The sequence below is a fragment of the Leuresthes tenuis genome, unplaced genomic scaffold (genome assembly GCF_036924035.1).
Source record: "Leuresthes tenuis unplaced genomic scaffold, fLeuTen1.0.hap1 SCAF_3, whole genome shotgun sequence".
NCBI lineage: Eukaryota > Metazoa > Chordata > Actinopteri > Atheriniformes > Atherinopsidae > Leuresthes > Leuresthes tenuis.
This window is the reverse complement of record NW_027325357.1, coordinates 36204497-36226613: the sequence shown is the minus strand read 5'-3', so window position 1 is coordinate 36226613 and position 22117 is coordinate 36204497. Positions and strand designations below refer to the sequence as shown.

Sequence of the window (22117 nt, the reverse complement as noted above, 5' to 3'; positions counted from 1 at the left end):
GAAGGGAGAGGAGACAGAACACTCCTGGGCGTCTCGACCCAGCCCGCTGGCCAGGTTACTCATCTGCTTCCGGTTCCTCTTTACCTGTTATGGATAATGGTGTAGAGTCTAAGCCCATGCAGGTGGGCCGCACCAAGCTTACATCCGAAGAGCGAGAGCGCCGCCGTAAGGGGAATCTGTGTATGTACTGTGGACAAACTGGACATTTCATCTCCCACTGCCCGTTAAAAGACAGGGCTTCACCAGTGAGTGAGGAAGTCCTTGTGAGTCACATGGCAGCAAAGTCTTCCTCCTCAAGCTTACGCCCTCTGTTCCAAGTCAAGCTCCTCCTTCCTGGTGGTGCACACACCCTGCCCACTTTTATAGACTCTGGTGCAGATGCCAACATTATGGCCGGGAGCTTAGCCGTACAACTCGGACTCCACTTGATACCCCAATTCCTGCCAAAGCCCTTGATGGCCATCTTCTGGAGACTGTCACTCACCAGACTTCCCCTGTCCACATGCTACTTTCCTGTAACCACCATGAGACCATCCAGTTTCACCTCTTGTCATCTTCCAACATTCCACTGATCTTAGGCTACCGTTGGCTACGTCGACACAGCCCCCACATTGACTGGGCCACAGGGGGCATCCTCGGTTGGAAGAACTCCTGCCACCAGGTCTGCCTTAAAGAGGCCTCTGTACCCCAGCAGACAACGCACTCTAGTTCCTGCCCTGACTTGTCCAGAGTTCCTGCCGAGTACCATGACTTCCGGGTGGTGTTCAGTAAGACTAAGGCGACTTCATTGCCCCCTCATCGGCCTTATGACTGTTCCATTGACCTGATGCCTTGCACTTCACCTCCCAAGGGGCGTTTGTACTACCTGTATTATCCGACCCTCGTCGTCTCCTGCTGGGGCAGGATTTTTCTTTGTAGAGAAGAAGGACAAGACCCTGCGCCCCTGCATTGATTACAGGGGACTTAATGACATTACTATAAAGAACCGGTACCCTCTTCCCCTCATCTCCTCAGCCTTTGAGTTACTTTAAGGAGCCATAATCTTCACCAAGCTCGACCTCCGTAACGCCTACCACCTTGTCCGGATCCGAGAGGGGGATGAATGGAAGACTGCTTTTAAGACGCCCACCGGACATTATGAATATTTGGTGATGTCATTCGGCCTCACTAATGCCCCGGCAGTTTTCCAGGCCTTGGTCAACGACCTCCTCAGAGACATGATCGACAAATATGTTTTCGTCTATTTGGACGACATCCTCATTTCTTCTAAGTCCCGCGAAGAACATATCCACCATGTCCAGATGGTTCTCCAACGCTTGCTGGAGAACTCCCTTTTCGTGAAGGCCGAAAAGTGTGAGTTTCACTCACAGACTGTGTCATTCCTGGGTTACATTGTGACTCAAGGTCACCTGGAGATGGATCCTGCCAAAGTGGACGCAGTTAGGTGCTGGCCAGTCCCTGAAACCCGTAAGAAGCTGCAGCAGTTCCTGGGCTTTGCCAATTTTTACAGGCGCTTCATCCGGAACTATAGCTCCATCGCTGCCCCTCTCACAGCCCTGACATCCTCCAAGACTTCCTTCCGATGGTCCCATTCTGCAGATACAGCCTTTCAGACCCTGAGGGACCGCTTCAGTTCTGCACCCATCCTCCAAGTTCCTGACGCCGAACGGCAGTTCATCGTAGAGGTGGATGCATCTGACATGGGTGTAGGGGCTGTGCTGTCCCAGCGAGCAGCCAGTGACCAGAAGATCCACCCATGTGCTTTTTTCTCTATGCGTCTTTCCCCAGCCAAGAGAAATTATGACATTGGTAACCGGGAACTCCTCGCTGTTAAACTGGCCCTGGAGGAGTGGCGGCACTGGCTGGAGGGAACCAAGCAGCCCTTCCTGGTGTGGACTGACCACAAGAACCTGGAGTACATTTGAACCACAAAGAGACTCAATTCTCGACAGGCACGATGGGCCCTCTTCTTCACTAGGTTCAATTTCACCCTCTCCTACAGACCCGGCTCCCGCAACGTCAAACCGGACGCTCTGTCACGTCAGTTCCAGAGGGAGGATGATGGCACCAGTGCTCCTGACACCATCCTTCCATCCCCGTGTGTTGTGGCATCCCTGACTTGGGAAATTGAGGAGAAAGTGAGAGCTGCCACAGAGGGTCAGCCTGGTCCAAGTGCCTGCCCTACTGGTTGTTTATTCGTGCCTGCAGCTCTGAGGTCGGATGCACTCCAGTGGGCCCATGGTTCTAAGTTGACCTGCCATCCTGGGATCCAGAGAACCCGGGAGGTCCTTCTACAATGTTTCTGGTGGGCCACATTACAGGAGGACACCCGGGAGTATGTCAAAGACTGCCAGATCTGCAATCGGAATAAAACATCGCGTCAAGCACCATCCGGCCTCCTGCAGCCTCTCCCAGTGCCACAGCGCCCCTGGTCCCACATTTCAGTGGACTTTGTGACAGGCCTGCCACCATCAAATGAGAAGACGGCTATTCTTACCATTGTGGACCGCTTCTCTAAGATGGCACACTTTGTGTCCTTGCCTAAGCTCCCATCAGCTAAAGAGACAGCCCAGCTGCTCCTCAACCACGTCTTTCGCCTTCATGGGATTCCTGTTGATGTGGTCTCGGACAGAGGGCCCCAGTTTTCATCAATGTTCTGCAGCCTCTTGGGCGCCACCGCCAGTTTGTCATCCGGGTACCACCCGCAATCTAATGGCCAGACTAAGAGGAAGAACCAAGAAATGGAGACGGCCCTCCGGTGTATGGTGTCACAGAACCCATCCTCTTGGTCCCAGCATCTGTTGTGGGTGGAATATGCCCACAACACCCTTACCAGCTCTGCCACCGGTTTGTCTCCTTTCCAGTGTGCCTACGGTTACCAGCCTCCTCTCTTCCCAGCCCTGGAAGGGGAGGCCTCTTGCCCTTCAGTTCAAGCCTTCATCCGTCGCTGTCGTCGGACCTGGAGCCATGCTAGGGCCTCCCTCCTGAAGGCGGCAGACCGATACTCCTCAGCAGCCAACGGTCATCGCTCTCAAGCTCCACAATATCAGGTGGGCCAGAAGGTTTGGCTCTCCACCCGTGACCTTCCTCTGCGTGTGGAATCCAACAAGCTGGCTCCCAAGTTTGTTGGGTGGATCCTGTGACAGTCCGGCTCAAATTCCCTCGGTCTATGCGTGTTCACCCAACATTCCATGTGTCCAAGGTCAAGCCGGTCAGCGAGAGCCCGCTGGTGCCTGCTGCTCCACCCCCAACCCCCCCCCCCCCCTCGCCTCATTGAAGGGGGACTCACATATGCAGTGCGCCGCATCATTCGCTCTTGTCGAAGTGGAAGGGGCTGCCAGTACCTCGTCAACTGGGAGGGCTACGGTCCAGAGGAAAGATCTTGGGTTCCTGCTCAACTCATTGTGGACCGCGGTCTCATCAAAGTCTTTCACCAGCAACATCCGGACCAGCCCTCCCCCAGCAACATCGGCAGGGGCCCTCGCCATAGGACGCCTGCTGCTGGCCCTTCCACTGCCCCGGACCAGTGGGAGGACTCCCTGTCGGAGGAGGAGGTAGTGGACCCGCCGACAAACTCGCCTTCCTCACAACCTGAGGATGGGGAGTTTTAAAGAATAAAAACTTTTTATCACTGTCTTCTGACTCCTTTGTACTTCAATTGGGTCCATACACCACCCGTTACACCTGGCAGGTTGTGCGGACTTGTCTCTTTCTTGCAAGAAATAAATGTTTTGTGTTAATCGTATCCAGCAACTCTGAGCCTAATTTTCTCTCTAATGATGCATTTTCTCTGTTCTAGATGTGGTTAATCAATTGAAGTTCGGCTACAACTGTGGATGAAGTGGACTTTCAGCAAGTTTTGTCACTTACAATGAAAGAACAATAGTAAGTAGTTGCAAAAGAAGTCATGAACGTGGAAGAGATGGAAACTTTGTTTTACAAACACCAGAACTTTATGATGAAGCTGTAAATGTGTTTAAGCAGAGGGACCTTCAGTCTGTTGATGGTGTGAAACGAGAATGTCCTCAATAAACTGACAGGTTTTCATGCGTCACAAGGATTCCAACCAGATCTTTTACATGATGTCCTAGAAGGCATTGTACCCATAGAGCTAAGTCTGTGTGTGATTTTATTTCTAAGACGTATTTCACATTGAAGGAACTTAATAGTGAAATACAAGGCTTTCCTTTTAAGACCAACTATCCTCAAAAGATTCAATCAACTTTCCAGCGGAATAAGACTGTAGGCGAAAATGGACATGAAAACTGGACTCTTGTGTGTTTTTCTTCCCCTTCTCATTGGTCATCGTGTTCCAGAAGAGGGTCAGACATGGGAATTAGTCCTTGAGCTCAAGGACTTGGTGGATTTATTATCAACTCCATATTTCACTCCAGACTCACTGTGTTATATACAAGCTAAAATATCAGACCACAGACAGTTGAAGTCAAATTTCCCGCAAATAAAGTTGTGTCTCAAACTTAATTTCTTTCCTCCTATTTCCAGCTGAAAGTGGACTACGATGCTTCTGCGTGTCATTGTGTCCGAACATAAGATCAGGCGTCTTGCAGTTGAAGACATCCCTGCAAGCATTGAGGAACTATATCAGGTCTTACGATGCAACCTTTGTCTCAGAGGGGGATTTATCTTACAATTTGAGGATCCTGATTTCAACAATCAGTTGTGCAACTTAACTGACATCAAAGACCTTCCTCGGGAACGAACAACTTTACAAGTGTTATTAACACCAGAGGACTCTTCAGATTCCACTCTGGACACATGCAGTCTCCCGTCTGTCAGTAGTGGGGATTCTGCTGAATGGCCATATCCCTTCCCAATTCCCCAATTCTCACATGATGTGGAACTACAATTAAAAGACGCAAATAACAAGTACACTAAAGATGGATCTGTGATGGTTATTTCCAAAGACTTAAAGTCTGACATCCTTGACACACTTGCAGACATCATGTCGAAAATTAGTGCTTATCCTGAAAGGCAGCACTACGAGAGGGTGGCCAGAGCACTGATTGAGAAGCATCCCTGTCTGCGAGATCCAGGCTCTGAAAAAGGATGGTACTCATGGTTTCACACCCTGAAGTTTAAGCTTGGAAACTACCGGCAAAAGTTGAGTGCAGCAGGGTGCTCTGAAGTGGTCTTAAACAAAAGAAAAGGAGAGGGTTTGAAAGGAAAAAGTGTCAAAAAGTCAAAGAAGGGGGAGGTGAACAACTGTCCTGATCCACCTGAAGGACAGAGTCCTGAAAACATGGAGGAGAAGCGTAAAATAATGGAGGCTGAAATGCTGAAAAAAAGATCCTGATCACCGGTTAGTAGAGGATCTGATGGTTGCTACGTTTTCCCATCGTAGAAAAAAGATAATTGGAGCTCAGCCACTCATCGTAGATGTCCTTTCCTGATGGCCAGCTCTATTCCATGAGAGATGGGTAATTACACAGTTGTGTATTAATTGCACAAAGAGATATATTTATGTCCCACTCCGTGTCCTGTTGAAATATATTTTGTGTACTACTCAGATTAAGGCGGAATTCAGGATAATTGTTACCACAAACCTTCTGGAATCTTTTCTTGATGGGCTTGATGGCTTGGTCCCAAGACTACTAGAATTATTCAAAGCAGCAGCAAGGTCCGGAAAGAAAAAGACACTCAAAGACATTTTGGACTGCCTTGGGAAGGATGTAAGTGGATAAACGGATGACTAGAAATTTAGGCTAAATTTTTTGTTTTTTCTTTACGCTCTTCATTTTACAGCAGGCTTCTTTATCTTGTAGGATACAAATGAGAGGAGAAGGGTTGCTGCTCTGCTCGGTCTGCCACACTACATATCAGGTGAAGATCCATCCAATGCCATCAGGATGTGTGATGTAAGGCCATAAGTTTTGTAATCCAGAATAGTTTGTGCATACACATTTTTTTTTTGTCAGTTTGACTTTTTCTAATTGTCTTTATTTTGTAGTGTTTGTGTGCACGAGTTGACTATTTACATTGCAATCAGTATATTACCTGATATAGATGGCTCAGACCATGGTGACGGCACAGAAACAATGATAGTGGATTGTGGAAGGGGCAAATCGGAGAGTATTTCAGCCGTGTAAAAGAATAATTTTAGATAGTTTTAGATAAAAGTCTCATGCATACCAGTTTATTGCATCTTTTTGTGCCATCATTATGATCTATTTTCTCAAATTCAGAGCATGTTGTGTGTGGTCATCAGTTAATGCGCTGGTTGAATGCTTGAAGAACCTGACATGTCAGTAAAACGTTTCCGCATAACCATCTGTAATTATGCCTTGGGGTTATAGTGGCTTGTAGTTCCTGACAAAAATGGTAATACATTATTATTTCTGTTTTTCAAGGCTCATGTTCAGATTCTGGAAGAAGCCATGAAGGGGATGCAACTTGGTCTCCTGATAGGTTGTGAGAATGGTGAGCTGGATGCCATTCCACATGAGGTCTTCGATGTGGCAGTTGTGGTTGTAGAGACGATTGTGCTTCACAACATTAAAGATGTTATACTTGCCTTTGCCATGCTTATGGGTGTCATCTACTCTATGAATCTTTAATATCCAAATGTCATCAAGTATTCCTTTGAGTTTCTTCAGAGTGGTGATGAAAATCAAACCAGACCAAGCTTCGGCACGACTGCATGGACTAAGGTACAAACTGTAACATCTATCTTAGAGTTTAAGATTTAAAGCATTCACCATCTTGTTTTTTTTTTTTTTTTTACAATGACTGATAAGTAATCGTCTTGATCTTTGTTCAGGCAGACAGACAGATTTTTCATATATTGTTTTGAAGATGTTAATTGCACTTAAAAATGTTGGCAGCCTCAGAATTTAAAGGACTGCTTAATAAAGGGTTTTGACAAGTAAGAGACAATTGTCTCAATTATTCTTTTCCGGCAGATGATTCTTTTTTTGTTAAGTTTTTGAAAAGTAAAATATTGATGCTGTATCAGAACCATAAAAAAAAAAGTTTACACTTAGTTTGTGAAATCAGAGTCTGCGTTTAAGCATGAGCCCCTGGAAAAAACAATCTTTTTAAACCTCAACACAAACTTGCATATCCAAGACAGTCTCTGTGTCTGTCTGTCTGGTCAGATTGTTTCATATGTTATATTTTGATATGCGGGTCTTTTCTGTGATTAAAAAAAGTTTTTGTTTTTTTATGCTTATGGCAGACCTTCTGACTACATACATACATACATATACAGCAACCTCTGCATCCCCCTTCCCTTCCTCCTTCATGTCCAAGAGTTATTTACTTTTTCAAATGGGCTTCATACGTTTTAATAGAAATGTACTGTATAGAAGAAACCTGTAAGTAGAGGTGATGTTCAAATATAAGATTTTGAAATGTTTTTGAAGTTTATTTGTGATTCACAGCGAATTCTGAATGAATTAGTCTTAGGATAGTCTTAGAAAGCTGGTGAACGTGCCCTTAATAGTTGAGACCAGTAATAAAAATTGATAATCTTAGTTAACTGAATTAGCAATTTTAAGTTCAATTGCTGCCTTATAAAAATGAGTTAATGTAGCTTGAAAAGATATGTGGTATAAATATAGTTGGGTTATTTTAACTAAAAAGTTGAAAGGGTGTATAATTGTTTGTTCTTTTGACAAAAGAAAGCAAGTTTTCTCAATGCATAATGTAATACGGTGAGTTGTTTCAATTCAGAGTATCAACTTCAAACGATAAATAATCAGTTAAAAAACTGGGTTTTGTGAGTTGAAATAGCACATAACTGTATGTTAACTTAATATCAGACAGCAAGTTTTCTTTACTGGGTAATACAATATTATCAGTTACCTCAACTCAAGAATATCAAGTTCAAACAATTAATGATCATAAATCCAGTAACATAAGCAGCTTACCTTTCTGATTTTAGAAAAGTCTTTCCTTGAAGTTGATTTGACTCATGTTTTATAGGCAGCAAATAAACTTAAGTTTTTAAGTTGAACTACCCTAATAATTCTTACAGTGCATACTCATGACCACTTCTTTGAGAGACCTAAGAATTTTGGTGACCTTTGATATTTACAGAGTGCTATAAGTAGCACAAATGCATTTTTGCTCATATCTGTGAGCCAAGCAGGAAGTGAGGCCATACCTCTTCGATGCATTGATGTATCGAAGCCAAACTTGGTGTGGACTCATGACGCCTGAGCAGCCATAGGCTTGCTTGCTATACTGCTATACATTTTCTCATCAAGAGACACTAGCAAAAAAAAGAGTTGTTTCAATACCAATGAAAAATAATATACCACTAGTCGACAATATATCCATCCCTTGCCCTGGCAGAGGGAACCAAATGACAATTAGCATATAGAGAGAGTTTTGTAGGTAAAGAGAAGATAAATAAATAAAGTAGAGCAGGTATAGAAGATTCCCTACAGGACGATAGTTCCAATTTACACCAAGAGGATCCAGGAGATTTTAACCAGTAGCAAAGTTTATGGATGTGAGCAGCCCAATAGGAGGTTAGAAAATTAGGTAATGTAAGTTCTCCACTGGGTCTGCATCTCTGCTGTAAAGATTTACGAACCCTAGGTGATTTCCCACCCCAAATAAAAGAACAGATTATCTTATCCAGTGAGTAAAGAAAATGTTTTGACAGAAAAAGAGGAATTGACTGGAATAAAAACAGCAACTTTGGTAAAATATTCATTTTAACAACATTGATCTTGCCGATTAATGAAAGGGGGAGGTTACCCCACCTTTGAGTATCGAATTTAATCTTTGAGATAAGGGGAGTGAAATTACCAGAAGCAAGGCTAGATAAAGAGCGAGTCATGTTAATACCTCTGTAATTAAACCCCGATGGACTAAACTGTAAAGTTAAATCTGACTTTTGACAAGCTGCGGTATTGATGGGAAAACACTCTTCCCAAAATTTAATTTATAACCTGAAAAGGTGCTGAAGTTCTCCAGAACACTTAAAACAGCAGGGATAGAACGTGTAGGATCAGTTATATACAATAACACATCATCAGCATACAACGATACTTTTTATTCAATTACGGGTGATTCCTTTGAAATGAAATAGCCAGAGGCTTTATAGTGATGGCAAAAAGCAAAGGCGACAACGGACAACCTTGGCAACTTCCACATTCAAGGGTAAAATAATCAGAATAAACATCATTAGAATGGCCACTGGCGTTAGGGTATGAATAAAGGAGGTGAATGCAGGAAATACATTCGTCACCAAATCCAAATTTCTTTAAAAATGCAAACAAGTACCTCCACTTTACCCTATCGAATGCCTTTTCAGCATCTGAAGTTCAGCCGAGTGTTTTGAGCAAATAATATTGAAAAGTGTACGGATATTAGAAAACAATTGACGTCCCTTTATAAAACCAATTTGCTCTTCGGATATAATATGAGGAAGTAGATTCTCTATACAGGATGCAATTACTTTTGCGAACACTTTTACATCAGCATTAAGTAGAGATAAGGGTCTGTAGGAGCCACGGGAGGTTGGATCTCTGTCCCTTTTGAGAAGGAGAGCAATAGTGGCTTGTGTCAAGGTTAGTGGTAATGAACCACTTTGTAAGGATTTATCGAATATGGATAAAAGCAGCAGTGCCAATTTGCCAATGAATGTTTTAAAAAATTAAATCTGAAACCCGTCAGGGCCTGGGGCTTTGTTAGATTGTATAGCTTTAATTGCATTTGATACTTCTTCAAGTGAGAGTGGGTAGTCCAATTGCCTGGCAGTACTAGCAACAATGGCAGGATTCAAAACATTGTGAGAAATTCATTCAACTTAGTTAGGGTTGGGCACCTAGAACCGGTTCCAAATAGGAACCGGTTCCTAATGTCTGGTTCCGGAGCCGTTAAGAAGATGTTTGAATTTCAAATTTTTTAAAAACTTTTTTTCGGTTCATAAATGCCCTCACAAGTTTTTTTGGGGGGGGTTTGTTCTGCCCAGCGTGCTGCCGTGCTCCGTTCGTTTTTGGGGTTTGTATTACTCCGCCCGGGCGTGCTCCACTAAACATCACTTGTCTGAACATGGACCGCAAACATAGCTCGAAAGTAATTTTCATTCATTCATCTTCATTTTAATTTACAAAAAGGACAGATTCGCACCTGTGATAAACTTACAACTGCCAAAGGAGGATGCACAACAAACATGACAAAACACCTTTGCCTGCGGCATTGAATAAAAATTAACGAGTGTATAGTGTTTGACACCTGGCGTCGCTCTCTTGCTCCTGTTGCTCTCTTGCTCCCGCCACTTCCTCCACATCGGACAGTCAACCATCATCCGGCAACTCCTCGTTGGAAACGTAATAAGATACATGAAAATTATGATTCTCTTGTTCTTAACAGACTAGCTTAAGTTATAGACCACCAGTTGCTAAAACTGTGTCAAATCTGTTCATAGTTGTTGAACGCTCCCAGAATGATGCTAACGTTAGCCAGTCTGATCCTGCTGCTACGTTAACCAGCCAGCGACCCCAGCCAGCAAAGAAACAAAAAACATTCCCCATAGCAGCAAGGGGAAAGCTATCAGCTGTGAAAATTGCTTAGTACCACAGAAAAGTAACGGTGTATGTGGTAAAAAGGCTGCATCCCCTTAGCGATGTCGAGTTGCCCACATTTAGGTATGTAAATAAGAATAACGTTAAGCTAACTAACTTATCTGGTAGCTACTTTATCTACCCCTAACCTTACAGTTACAGTTCAGGTTTATCTTTATTGACAGACTAGTCTTTGGCACAGTACTCGTTTCATTTAAAAATATCACAACATATGGACATGCTGAAGTGCTTGTGTGTATTTACTGCACATTGCTTGTATGCTCTGTTTAAAAGTTAAATGCTTTTTTAACTACAGATTTCTTATGACCAACAAGCAACATGAAGCAGAATTCAGTTTTACAGTTACAGTTAGGGACCCTCCCTTATTATAGAATACCCTAGTTACAGTACAGCAACCAAATTGAACTGTGTAAAGTCAACTGGCAATGTGAATAAATAAAAATGGCCTGTGTAAAGGCTTTTTCAAATAAAAAATCTTTTTTTTTTCTCTCCTGCACCTCAAAGAATCGGAACCGAGAATAGTTTAGAACAGGAATCAATATTGAGAATCGGAATCATTCAAATCCAAACGATGCCCAACCCTAATTTTAGTGTTGTCTGTAGGAAATTCAGATTTATATAATAAAGAGTAAAACAATTTAAAAGTTGCATTAATTCCCAAGGGATCAGTACTAATAGTTTCATAAGTGTTTTCAATACTAGGTATCAAACGAGAAGTGGTCTGTCATCGTAACTGATGTGCCAGTAAACGACTAGCCTTGTAGCGATAACACTGGATGAGAACTGAACTTTTTTTTTTTTAAGAAAAATGACGACTCCACTAGCTTTTCAATTAAAGTTTGAGTGGAAGACTTGACTTACCGAAGGGCAATGTAACCTATAGTGATCTTTAATGCGAAGGTGCGCCTTTTGTAAAAATACAAAATCAGAGTATAGACGTTTCAAGTGTGCAAAAACCTTAGATCTCTTAATAAGATTACCCATACCTCTGATATTCCAGCTAACAAATCTGAGAGGTGAGCCTGGCCGAGCAATACTGGGATCTATATTGCCAATAACTATTTGAATAAAAAAGACAACAAACATGAAAATGGTCATAGAGAGCTGAGGTGGGACAACATAACCCCAAAGTCCCATAACAAAGGAGACAGCAGTGTTTCCCACAATAACCAAAAGCTGTAGTGTTGAATAACCCGCAGACTATGCGTAACAAACAAAAAGACAAGAGAAAAACAGAAGAAAAACACAAACTCCTGCCAATCTCAACACTATTTAATAGTATGCGCACAATGATAAATGCATTATTTTGAAAAAACTCGCATTGCAAAATATTGTTTAATCTAAAGGTGAACATTCCAACAAAACAACAAAGATGACCTTCTTAATAACGTAAATAAATTTTCCACATAGATTGGATGGTTACAGTAGAGCACGTGAAATTATAAATTAATCAATAACAGTAGGACCTAAGTCCTGTGCAAATAGATGCAGAAAGTATAACATGAGGTAGTGCTGATCTGATCTGAAGTACAATGATTATGGTATAGCCGGATGCATCAGACCATACCGAGCACCGTCAATGCCACGAACTTGGTGCCTGACCTCATTGAATGCAGATCGAGCCTGAGCTATCTTAAAAGTGTGGTCAGGAAAGACTGAGATGGTCAAGTCTCTGACTTTAATCTGCCAGAGCTCCCTAGCGTGGTGTAAAATGTCAACGTAGTTACTGTGATAATGAAATCTGCACACAATGGCTCGTGGCTTGGGTTTGGGTTGGAGGGTGCGGTAGGACCGGCCCAAAAGCGGCTCCTTTACCAAATCAAACACTTCCGTTGGTAAGGCAGCTACAGCAGCAGCGGTACAGGTGTCAGGACCCTCCAATACTCCTACTATCCTAATGTTGTTATGCCGTGATCTGGACTCAAAGTCTTCACATATATTTTCCAGCTTAGATACATTAGTTGTGAGGTACTTGATGGTAGCTTTCATCTCGGCGATGTCATCGGAGCACTCGGAGAGTGCGTGCTCCATCTCTCCGACCATACCTTTGAGCATGGACATAGTAGCATCGGTAGCAGCTTTATCGTTCACCAGCTGTGTCTTCACCTCTTGTAGGTCAAGCTTGATAGTAGACAAAGTATCCCCGAGAGTATCCTGGAGTTCTTTTCTAAAAATATCTGCAATATCTTTCCTCAGCGAGGCCAGCAACTCGAGCTTGAGGATAACGATGTTGTTGTGCAGAAAAGAGTAGTCGGACTCGTCGTGTCAGCCTCTTATGGGGAATTTATTGAACAGACCGTCCCAGAGACATGTACATTTCAGCATACACGGAAATTCCCAATGACCTCAGTTTTGGGACAACTCTTTATACCTTTCTATATCATTCAGTGTGTACGTGGCTCAAACCCAATCTCTATTTGGCGCCTGCTGTCTGAGTACGCTTCTTTGTCTTCGTCATTATCTAAATAGGGTTCATTTTGACCTCAACAACATGGTATTCAAGCAATATGTGGATCGAGAGTCAAGGTACAATATGTGGAGCAGAGTAAAGGCTTTGTTCTCCCACAATGTCAGGGTTAGCGTGCATTGAGGCGACTTCTGCAAGAGCCAGCAGCTTATTCGAGGATTTGGTCACAGTTTATGGACCAGTTGTGTCTGAATAGTATTTAGAGTTTTAGAGTTCTTTCCAGATATTTTACGCAGTCATACTATGGAGTAAAATAAGACTAAATATGTGACCAAAAAGCGCAGATGAATTACAATTTCAATTGAAATCGGCAGGAGCCTTCAAACTCATGTTATATTCCATTAAAGCTCAGCAGTGCCCCCCAAAAATGGTGCAAACTGTTGATAATAGAAAAATTCATCTCAGATAGATTATTTCCGCCACTTCGATAATTGAGCTAAAAAAACTGAGCTGTGTCAACCATTTATCCAGAAGACATTGTAACTAAATGCAAGTATGTTGGTCAACCTTATGTGTTTTAGAAAGTGCTATAATAATATTCAGTTGAAATTTAGTTATTTTTTTACAACAGCAAATTAGCTTTGAATTTAGGGGAAGGCTGTGGGCTTGAAGTCTTGAAGCCATACCTGAATTTAAGCCAGTTTTCAGAGGAACATGCCTATTAAAGCTCCCCTTCAGAACCTCTTTACGCAGAACAGCTGTATCTCAGGAGAAAGAGTTGTTGCTGGCCAACCGAAAGGTTGGTGGTTCATAGCCCATTACACTGTACTTACTAAAACGTGCTCTTTCGTCAGTGTGAATAGATTAATGTAACTTGTAGTGTAAACTGGCTGTAAGTGATTAACTGACTAGAAAGTGCTATAGAAATACAATCCATTCACCATTTACATATGGGTTCATTCCTCAACTCACTGTGACAGATGCTGAGGTTAATAAATACCCTGCTTGTTTGAAATGAATCCAAATGGTTCTAAAACTGATGTCAAGGGCTTCCTTTCGTCGGTACACAACAGATTCAGAATGAGAATGTATTCCCATTCATTTACTCTGAGCCAGTAGAATAGCCAAAGTATTTAACAGTTAACAAAGACTGAATCTATTGAGTAGAAGTGTTAAGTGAGAAGGCAATCAATGGGTGGCTCCTATAGAAACAAAGATGTGATTCATGATAATGTATCAATCTATCTCAGTCCTGTAATTTTTTTTGCAGATTCCGATTAAACATACGCAAGCAATGTTAATGTTACGCATGTGAATCAAGAAACACTGTTTTCAAGATTGTTTTTTCTTTCAGTCATACAGTTACACATGTTCTTTTCACTGTCATTAAACCCTGTTCATGTTATGATCTGAAACTAATTTGAGAAACAGCCTGTACCTGAGCCCACATATGCACCAGATGCAAATGCTAATGCTTAAAGGAGGCTTGAAAGTTGAAGGTATGTGCTCCACTGGGTATAGATGTGTCAAAAAAAATCATAACAGATGATTATAGGTGTTAGGAGGACCAGAATTCAGCCAAACTATCTCTATTGGAAATACAACATTTATACTGTCTTCAAGACGGAACATAACTTTCTAAGGAAGCTTAGGACCTTTAATGTCTGAGCTAAGATGTTTCATTTCTCCAACAAGACTGTGCAGCCATCTGTTGCAGCAGCAGCATCAGAATCAGACTCAAAGAAAATTAACAAATTGATAAAGAAGGTTGGCTCTGTGCTGGGTACTGTTGTGGAGCCTCTGGGCCCGATTGTACAAGGAAGAATACTGTACAAGTTAATGAACATAAAGAACACTCACCAACCTCTACATAACATTGTTTCGAAACAATTGTGATTGCTTCAAGTGTGATCAATATGTGGCTTCTTCAGCTACAATGTCACACAGAGATACAGGAAATATTTGAGATGTGAACATATATTTTATTAATATTGAAGACATCAAGCTTAAGACATCTGCAAGGACAATCTTGTTCTTTCTTCAGATTAGCTTATTTGACCAGACTAGATTGCAGTGCAAAACATTACTAACATTTTGTTAAAAAATTTATTTCACTGCACATACAACAAAAGTTTTTTTTTTCTGTTATTTTTTTTCTTGCTGTGTGTATGTATGTGTACTGTACATACATCGGTTTGGAGGCTTCAGCTTGATCCGTCTGTAGTTTATGTCCTCCCTCAACTTCCATGGTGCAGTAAACTATCCTATTTGGAGATAAGGACCTCAGACCTTGTACTTCCATTATTACCACCTGAAACACAGAGTTTAAACAAATAATGAACATCAGTGAAATTCATTTTGAAAGTTGGTTAAATGAATCTAATCTCTATGCTGTTATATGATAGCATGAATATTAGTATAAAGTGATGTATTTTATATTAGTATGAAAATATGTAAAATATGTTAGTTTGCTAGTGGCATGACATGCCTTACATGTCTAACTATCCAACTGTCACACTGTATAACAATACACTGAAAGGCACTGAAAAGCAACAAACTCACTCACTTGAACAAATCACCAGCTTAAACAAACAGTTAAGAGCGTTACACAATTTTTGTTCAAGGTAAAAGGGATTTGTTTCACCCATTGACAAAATTAGGATAATCTCAGGGTAATACAGAAAAACTGGTCCATGCATTTGTTACTTCAACTTTGGAGTACTGTAATTCTTTACTTTTTGTCTGTCCAAAAAATTCTCTGAAAAAACTCCAGCTGATGCTGTAGCCATGATGAGAACTAACAAGATAGATAATTTTTTTAGAGACGTTTTAACTTCTCTTTATCGGCTCCCTGTCAAATTCAGAAATGTTTTAAAAATTCTTCTCCTCACAAATAAACCTCTTAATAACCAAGCTCCACCTTAACTTACAGATCTAATAATGCAATACTTTCCCAACAGAGCACTTTGCTCTCAGACTTCAGGTCCACCTGTAATTCCAACAGTTTCTAAAATTAGAATAAAAGGCAGAGCCTTCAGTTATCAGTCCCCTCTCTTGTAGAACCAGCTGCCACTATACGTGCAGGAAGCAGACTCTCTATCTTTAAGTTTAGGCTAAAAACTTTTTTTTTACAGGTATCCCTGTTCTTGTTATGTGGTGTTTGTTGTTCCCTCTTTCCTGTCCTTTCAAACCCCAGCTGGTCGAAGTGGATGCCACCCTTCCTGAGTCTGGTCCAAGCCAAAACAAACGTACAGCTGAGAGTCCACTAAGAGATGATCCATAGTTAGCTTAAGCGGTAACCCCAATAAGCGACCATAATCCTTTTTTTTTTTTTTGCACCAAAGATTGGGCCTTGATTGTACACATGATCGTCTTCAGCTCTTTTCTTCGAGCACTGTTAACCCGAAAGTTCATTCTATGCAAACAGTTTTAGTAAATACCTTTTAAAGATTAGTTTTATTGCATTACTTAGACAGTCATTGGGTGTAATATATTTTTTAAAGTTTTTAAGTAACAAACTATCAAGTTTTACCTCAGGCCGTAGTGCTGACCTATTGCAAGTGGCTCAAAACTCAAGACAAGTCTGTGCTTGATGTTGATGGCTCTATTTTCTAATTTACACAGAGAAATTTAAGGTCTTTGCACTTTGCATGCTCCTTGTACAATACATGCCTGCATCTTTCTGTTTTTAGCAAGTTTGGATGTTTTTAAAGGACATTTCCTGCTGTAAAGAGGATATAATTTCTGCTTGAATAAGGTGAGTTGTTTTAAGTATTAGAAACTGCTGGAACATTACTAGTTTGAAACTAGAACTATTGTGACAATTGTGATTTTTGAGTAGCTCTCTCTACTTGTTTGGTTTCTACATACAGTTATGTAACAGTAGTGTAAAATTCAAATGACTTGATGTAGTTTTGAAAATGCCCACCTTTAACATTAGCCTCATTTGTCCCACTACTTTTGTTTAAAGCCATATTAAAATACTTGTGTTATTATCGCCTGGCCCTGTCAGGTTTTGGGTATTGGGGCCCGGGTCCGGTGCACGGCCCATGTCTGGGTGGCGGGGTTGGTGGGCTGTTGCCCCTGGTTCCCATAGGGTCTCTACCCTATGCTTATGGGGGCTCTGTCCGGGGCTTCCTCTGCAGTCTTCTGGGTGGATGCGTGGTTGTCCCTGCGGTAAATGGTAAATGGACTTGTACTTGTATAGCGCTTTTCTAGTCTAACTGACCACTCAAAGCGCTTCTAAATTCTCCTGTTCTAACACTACATGCCACATTCACCCACTCACACACACTCGTACAGCACGTCTTAAGTATACTACACATAACTACGTGCTTTCTAATCATTCATACACACATTCATACCGCGATGGACATGGGGTTCAGTGCAGGACGCGTCGACATGTAGCCCATATTTCATAATATGTAATTCTACACACACCTCTACTGGGACCACTTCATCAACATGCATGGCTGCAGCACAGCTCATTCACTCCGGTAAGAACGTCCATCTTACTCAAAGTCATCATTCACATTGTCAAAATGTGATAAATATCCTGCACAAAGCTAGCAGTAGCAAACTCAGTGTGAAGTTAGACGACTGTCACAGAGAAAGGAGTAAATAAACTGTGCTTCAGGGGGGCGTGTGGATGAAGTGGTCCCAGTTGAGTGCCTGTGTAGAAATCCCTCCGTTAGCTCTCCTATAGCTGCAAGTAGCCACATAACAGCACCAACGAGCTAACAGAGCTATAGTACACGTTTGTTCATTCATTCTTCTTAAAGTATTGGTGAAATAAAGACAGATAATGCCTTGTTTAGAGGCTGCATCATCCCTGCCCTGTTCACTCCGTTACATGGATATACGCTGATCACGAGTTATCTAAATAGCTTCTGATGGACGCCGACTTTCGCCAAACTGTTCTCGGTGAGTAGAGAAATGTATTTCATGCCAGAAATAAGGTCTAGGTTTAAAAATACTGGAGTTCCCCTTCAATATTTGCTAATAACTAATCCAGCTCCTGTTTGATCCCCAACATACCATTTGCAAACAGCAGAAATAGAAATTTTTAAAAAATATATTTAAAAAACACAAGAGTTGTCTCTAAAACTTGAATGGCCCATGTTTCCAAAACTATACGTCCACCCATTACCTTCTACTTATTTAAAGGTCGGTTCACAGGTCCAGGAGGACATCTGTCTCCCTCATGACTTTCTCTTGCTCCTCCTTGGGGATCCCAAGGTGTTCCCAGGCCAGTTGGGACATGTAATTCCTCCATTATGTTCTGGGTGTGCCACAGGGCCTCTTTTAGTTGGATGTGCCTGAAAAACCAGGGATTTGACCAGGAGGCATCCTAACTAGATGCCTGAACCACCTTAGCTGACACCTGTGGAGAAGCGACGGTTCTACTCCAAACACCCATCAGACAGCAAAGTTCCTCACCATAAGACTGAGCTCAGCCACTCTACGAAGGAAACTTAGGCTACGTTCACACTGCAGGTCTTAACGCACAATTCCGATTTACTACTCAAATCCGATTTTTTTGTTTGGCTGTTCACATTACGTCTTTAAATGTGGCCTGTCTACAGATTGTGTGTGAACAGTTCACGCTCCTGAAGTGACCTGCATGTGCAGTTGATCATTGATGACATCACGCCCGTAGACCACGCCACAATGGTGTTTATGGAACCGACCATGGCAACGGCAACCGGTACTGCAGGACTGTATGGCTTAATGCTAAAAATTTCAACAAGCTCTCACACTCACACGCCAGACATGGTATTTCTCACGCTGAAAAAAAAGTCTAATAGAAATTTCTCTGGTGCGCCACTATCGCTATGGAAACGTCAGGAAACAAGCACGTCTCCCATGAGTCTGAGCAGAGCAACACTAAAAACAACACAAATAATAATATAAGTAATGAAAGACCTGTTTTCAATGTGAATGTAGACTTATTTGAGCCACTTGTATCTGTGACCTAATTTTTTTAGTAACTACCCAGATCTTGTGACCATAGGTGAGGGATGGAACAAAGATGGGACAGTAAATTGAAAGCTTTTGATAAAAGTAAAGTAGACAAGACTTGATTTCCTCTGGGTGTAAATACACATTTACAGTACCACCAGACTGTTTGATTTACACTGGAGACTTGTTGCTCCCCTCCATTTTTGAACCTGTGTACTCAAGTTTGTCGATAAAGAGCATCTTTGTACTGCATAATATTTGACTCAGAACCTTGCAGCTGCAAGCTGATCTCATTACAGGGAGTGAATGTGTCTATGAGGAATGCCTATTTATTTGAAAATGCATCAGTTAACAAAGTACAGAATTGTATATGAGCTCTTTTAATAACTCTTATTTCCTATAGTTCCAGAACCCACATAAGTACTTGTTCACTTGCACATCTCTGAGTACAATTGTAGCATTTGTGCTTCATCCTACACAGACTTTTGGTAGTCCAGTTAATGTGTTATTTTGAACATAAGCATATCTAATTGCAAAGGTCTATGGAGAGAGAACCATGTGCATTCCTTGTGACCGCTAGAATTGGGATCCCATTGGACTGACCCAATGCAAATTTTGTGGGAGCAGGTGGTTTAGGCCAATGGCTCTGGTATTTAGCTAGCTTTAACAACAGTTTTAGAATTAACAAAGGAAATTGAGAGGAAGATGAAACAGTATTTTAAAGTACAAAATGGAAGCTAGGGTCTATTAGGAAGACTGAAAGCTAAATTAAATTAGAGAGTTGTTTCTACTTATTTAATCATTGCATTGCAAATAATTCAATAATAATTTTTTGTTATGGCCTTTGGTTATGATTTTTTTGTAATGTTCTATATATGTATATCTTTTATTCTAGTGTTGATTTAGTTGTTTTTGTGTTTTGTTTGCTCATCAAGTGTAGAGGTGTTTTGAAATCCATTCACTTTCATCTCTCTATCAAGATCAACGGAAAGACGAAGTCGAGCAGAACTTCAAGTACCTCAGGGTCAGGATGTAACTTGGACCACTAACACCACAGCGATCGCTAAGAAAGGGCTCCAGAGGCAACATTTTCCTGCGCGACTTCCCCAACAGCTGCTGGTAAACTTCTACAGGTCAGCCATCGAGTCAGTGATCACATACTGCATCACAGCGTGGTACTCTGGCTGCACTGTAGAAAGGAGGAAGTCACCCCACCGTATCATCAAGGCAGCAGAGATGATCACCGGCTCCTAGCTCCCCAGGCTGGAGGAGATCTTCATGACACACTGCACCCGGAAAACCACTGACATAATCAAAGACACTTCACACCCAGTTCACAATTATTTCACCCCTCTACCATCCGGCAGGTGCTATAGAGCATTGTATGCGCATACAACTAGACAGTTTCTATCACAGAGCCCCTCGTGAACACACAGAGGCAACCTCTCTCAACAAGCTCACTGTCGGCCCACAGAGAACCATCGCCCCACCCCCAATCCCAATAGTACACCTCAACAAGGTACACATAAAAAAGGATTTTTGAGGGTGGTAAATATAAACCATGCAAATCGTCTAATTTTTACGAGATTATTGTAGTTATCAAAGGAACTATAAAATAATGGATAAATTATACCTACACTACCCATTTTTTAACAGTTACAAGTTTTACCGGTTCTACGCTGCAATGTGCGCATGCGACAGACCTGGACGGGCGGGAATAGAATTTTTGAAGGATGCCTGCTGCTTCCCGCTGCCGTCAGACTGCCAAGCTGAAGGTAAACTCACTTTAATCTTTTATATATTTCTGTGTACAATATCACGAATGCATAGGACAGTTTAAGAATTGTCAAGATATTTCACAAGCGTTGTAGTCGGCGTGTTTCTGTGTTACGTGCTATGCATGCTGGAACCGAAAGTTTGAATGGCGACAGCGACGGCTGTTCACTGTCTATCGTTGGGACTAAACGTAGTCTAATCAGATAGGGACATAATTCTAACAGTTGGTAAGTAGGGTTTAAGTCCATAATCAGTAAGTGGCGCTTTATTACCAACACAATCAGGATATAGTCTGTCCTTAGCCTACAAAATGAAGTTTGAGAAATGTCTGCATGGAGCACACCAGCTTAAAGGTATGCAGCTTACAGTGAGAGTTTCCGCATCGATACCTGAGCCGATCCTTCCTCACTCACACCCTGAGTGTCATGGGCATGTCCTGTGTTCTGTGATTTTTCCACTTTTCATTTCTTACCGGCTCGTTTCATTTTTTGCCCGTACAGGCCTGGTGTCTCTTCTCTATCTAAAAGTTCATACATTCTTCAGAGCAGTTCCCACACCAGTTCTGGGACAACTTGATCTCCCCCGGTGCATCCTGTTCAACAATTTCTTTCAGGTGTTGGACATGACACATCTTTCTGCAGCTTTCAGGTATGCAGTGCTAAGGGAGTGCTAAGTTAATGAAAATGAACTGGCTGTGCAAAGTATGTAACTTCACCACCTCAAAACAATCAGACCTATTGAAGCACAGCAGATTACAACACGGGCAAAACCAGTCCATACACTGTCTCCATTCTGATTGTCCTTGCACTTTTAGGACATGGGCTGCACTACGGACACATCTGTCTAGGCATCACTCACAGGCAACCAAGCCAGGTCACATCCTTGCCTTCTCATGCCTAGTCTGTCATTCATGCTTTTTTGACAATGAAAGATGTTTATGTTTATGTATTTAGCAGACGCTTTTATCCAAAGCGACTTACAAATGAAGATATAACAAGCTATATAAAAAGCTAACAATAAACTACATAGAAGGAACCCACTAGTCTGACTATGTCAGAGGTGACAGAGTAGAGATAGGGTGCAGGCATAGAAGGAAGTGCAGAAAGATAAAGTGCAAAGATAGAGGGGGTAGGTAAGTACAAGGTAAGTGCTAGGATAGGAGGTGCTCTCTGAAGAGCTGGGTTTTCAAGAGTTTCTTGAAGATAGACAGGGACGCCCCTGTTCTGGTAGCGCTCGGTAGGTCATTCCACCATCGTGGGACGACACATGAAAAGAGTTTGGATTGTCTTAGGCGTGGTGTAGGCACTGCTAGACAACAATCCTGGGACGACCGGAGGGACCGAGTTGTGACATAAGCCTTTGCAAGAGCATTCAAGTAGATGGGAGCCATTCCATTAAGCACTCTGTGGGCTAA

The 22117-nt window shown here is 42.0% G+C and overlaps 1 protein-coding gene across 3 annotated transcripts in view; it reads right to left on the bottom strand.

Annotated features, from left to right (window-relative positions):
- The window catches only part of LOC140303956 (calcium-dependent secretion activator 1), a 628956-nt gene that overhangs the window by 569030 nt on the left and 37809 nt on the right, over positions 1-22117 (bottom strand). For all 3 annotated transcript variants that reach the window (XR_011915223.1, XM_072382952.1, XM_072382951.1), the window contains exon 4: positions 15156-15277. Coding sequence is in view for 2 of the 3 variants with exons in the window: in XM_072382952.1 (XP_072239053.1) it covers positions 15156-15277 (122 nt within the window). In the remaining variant the exon portion in view is untranslated. The remainder of the gene's footprint in view (positions 1-15155; positions 15278-22117) is intronic.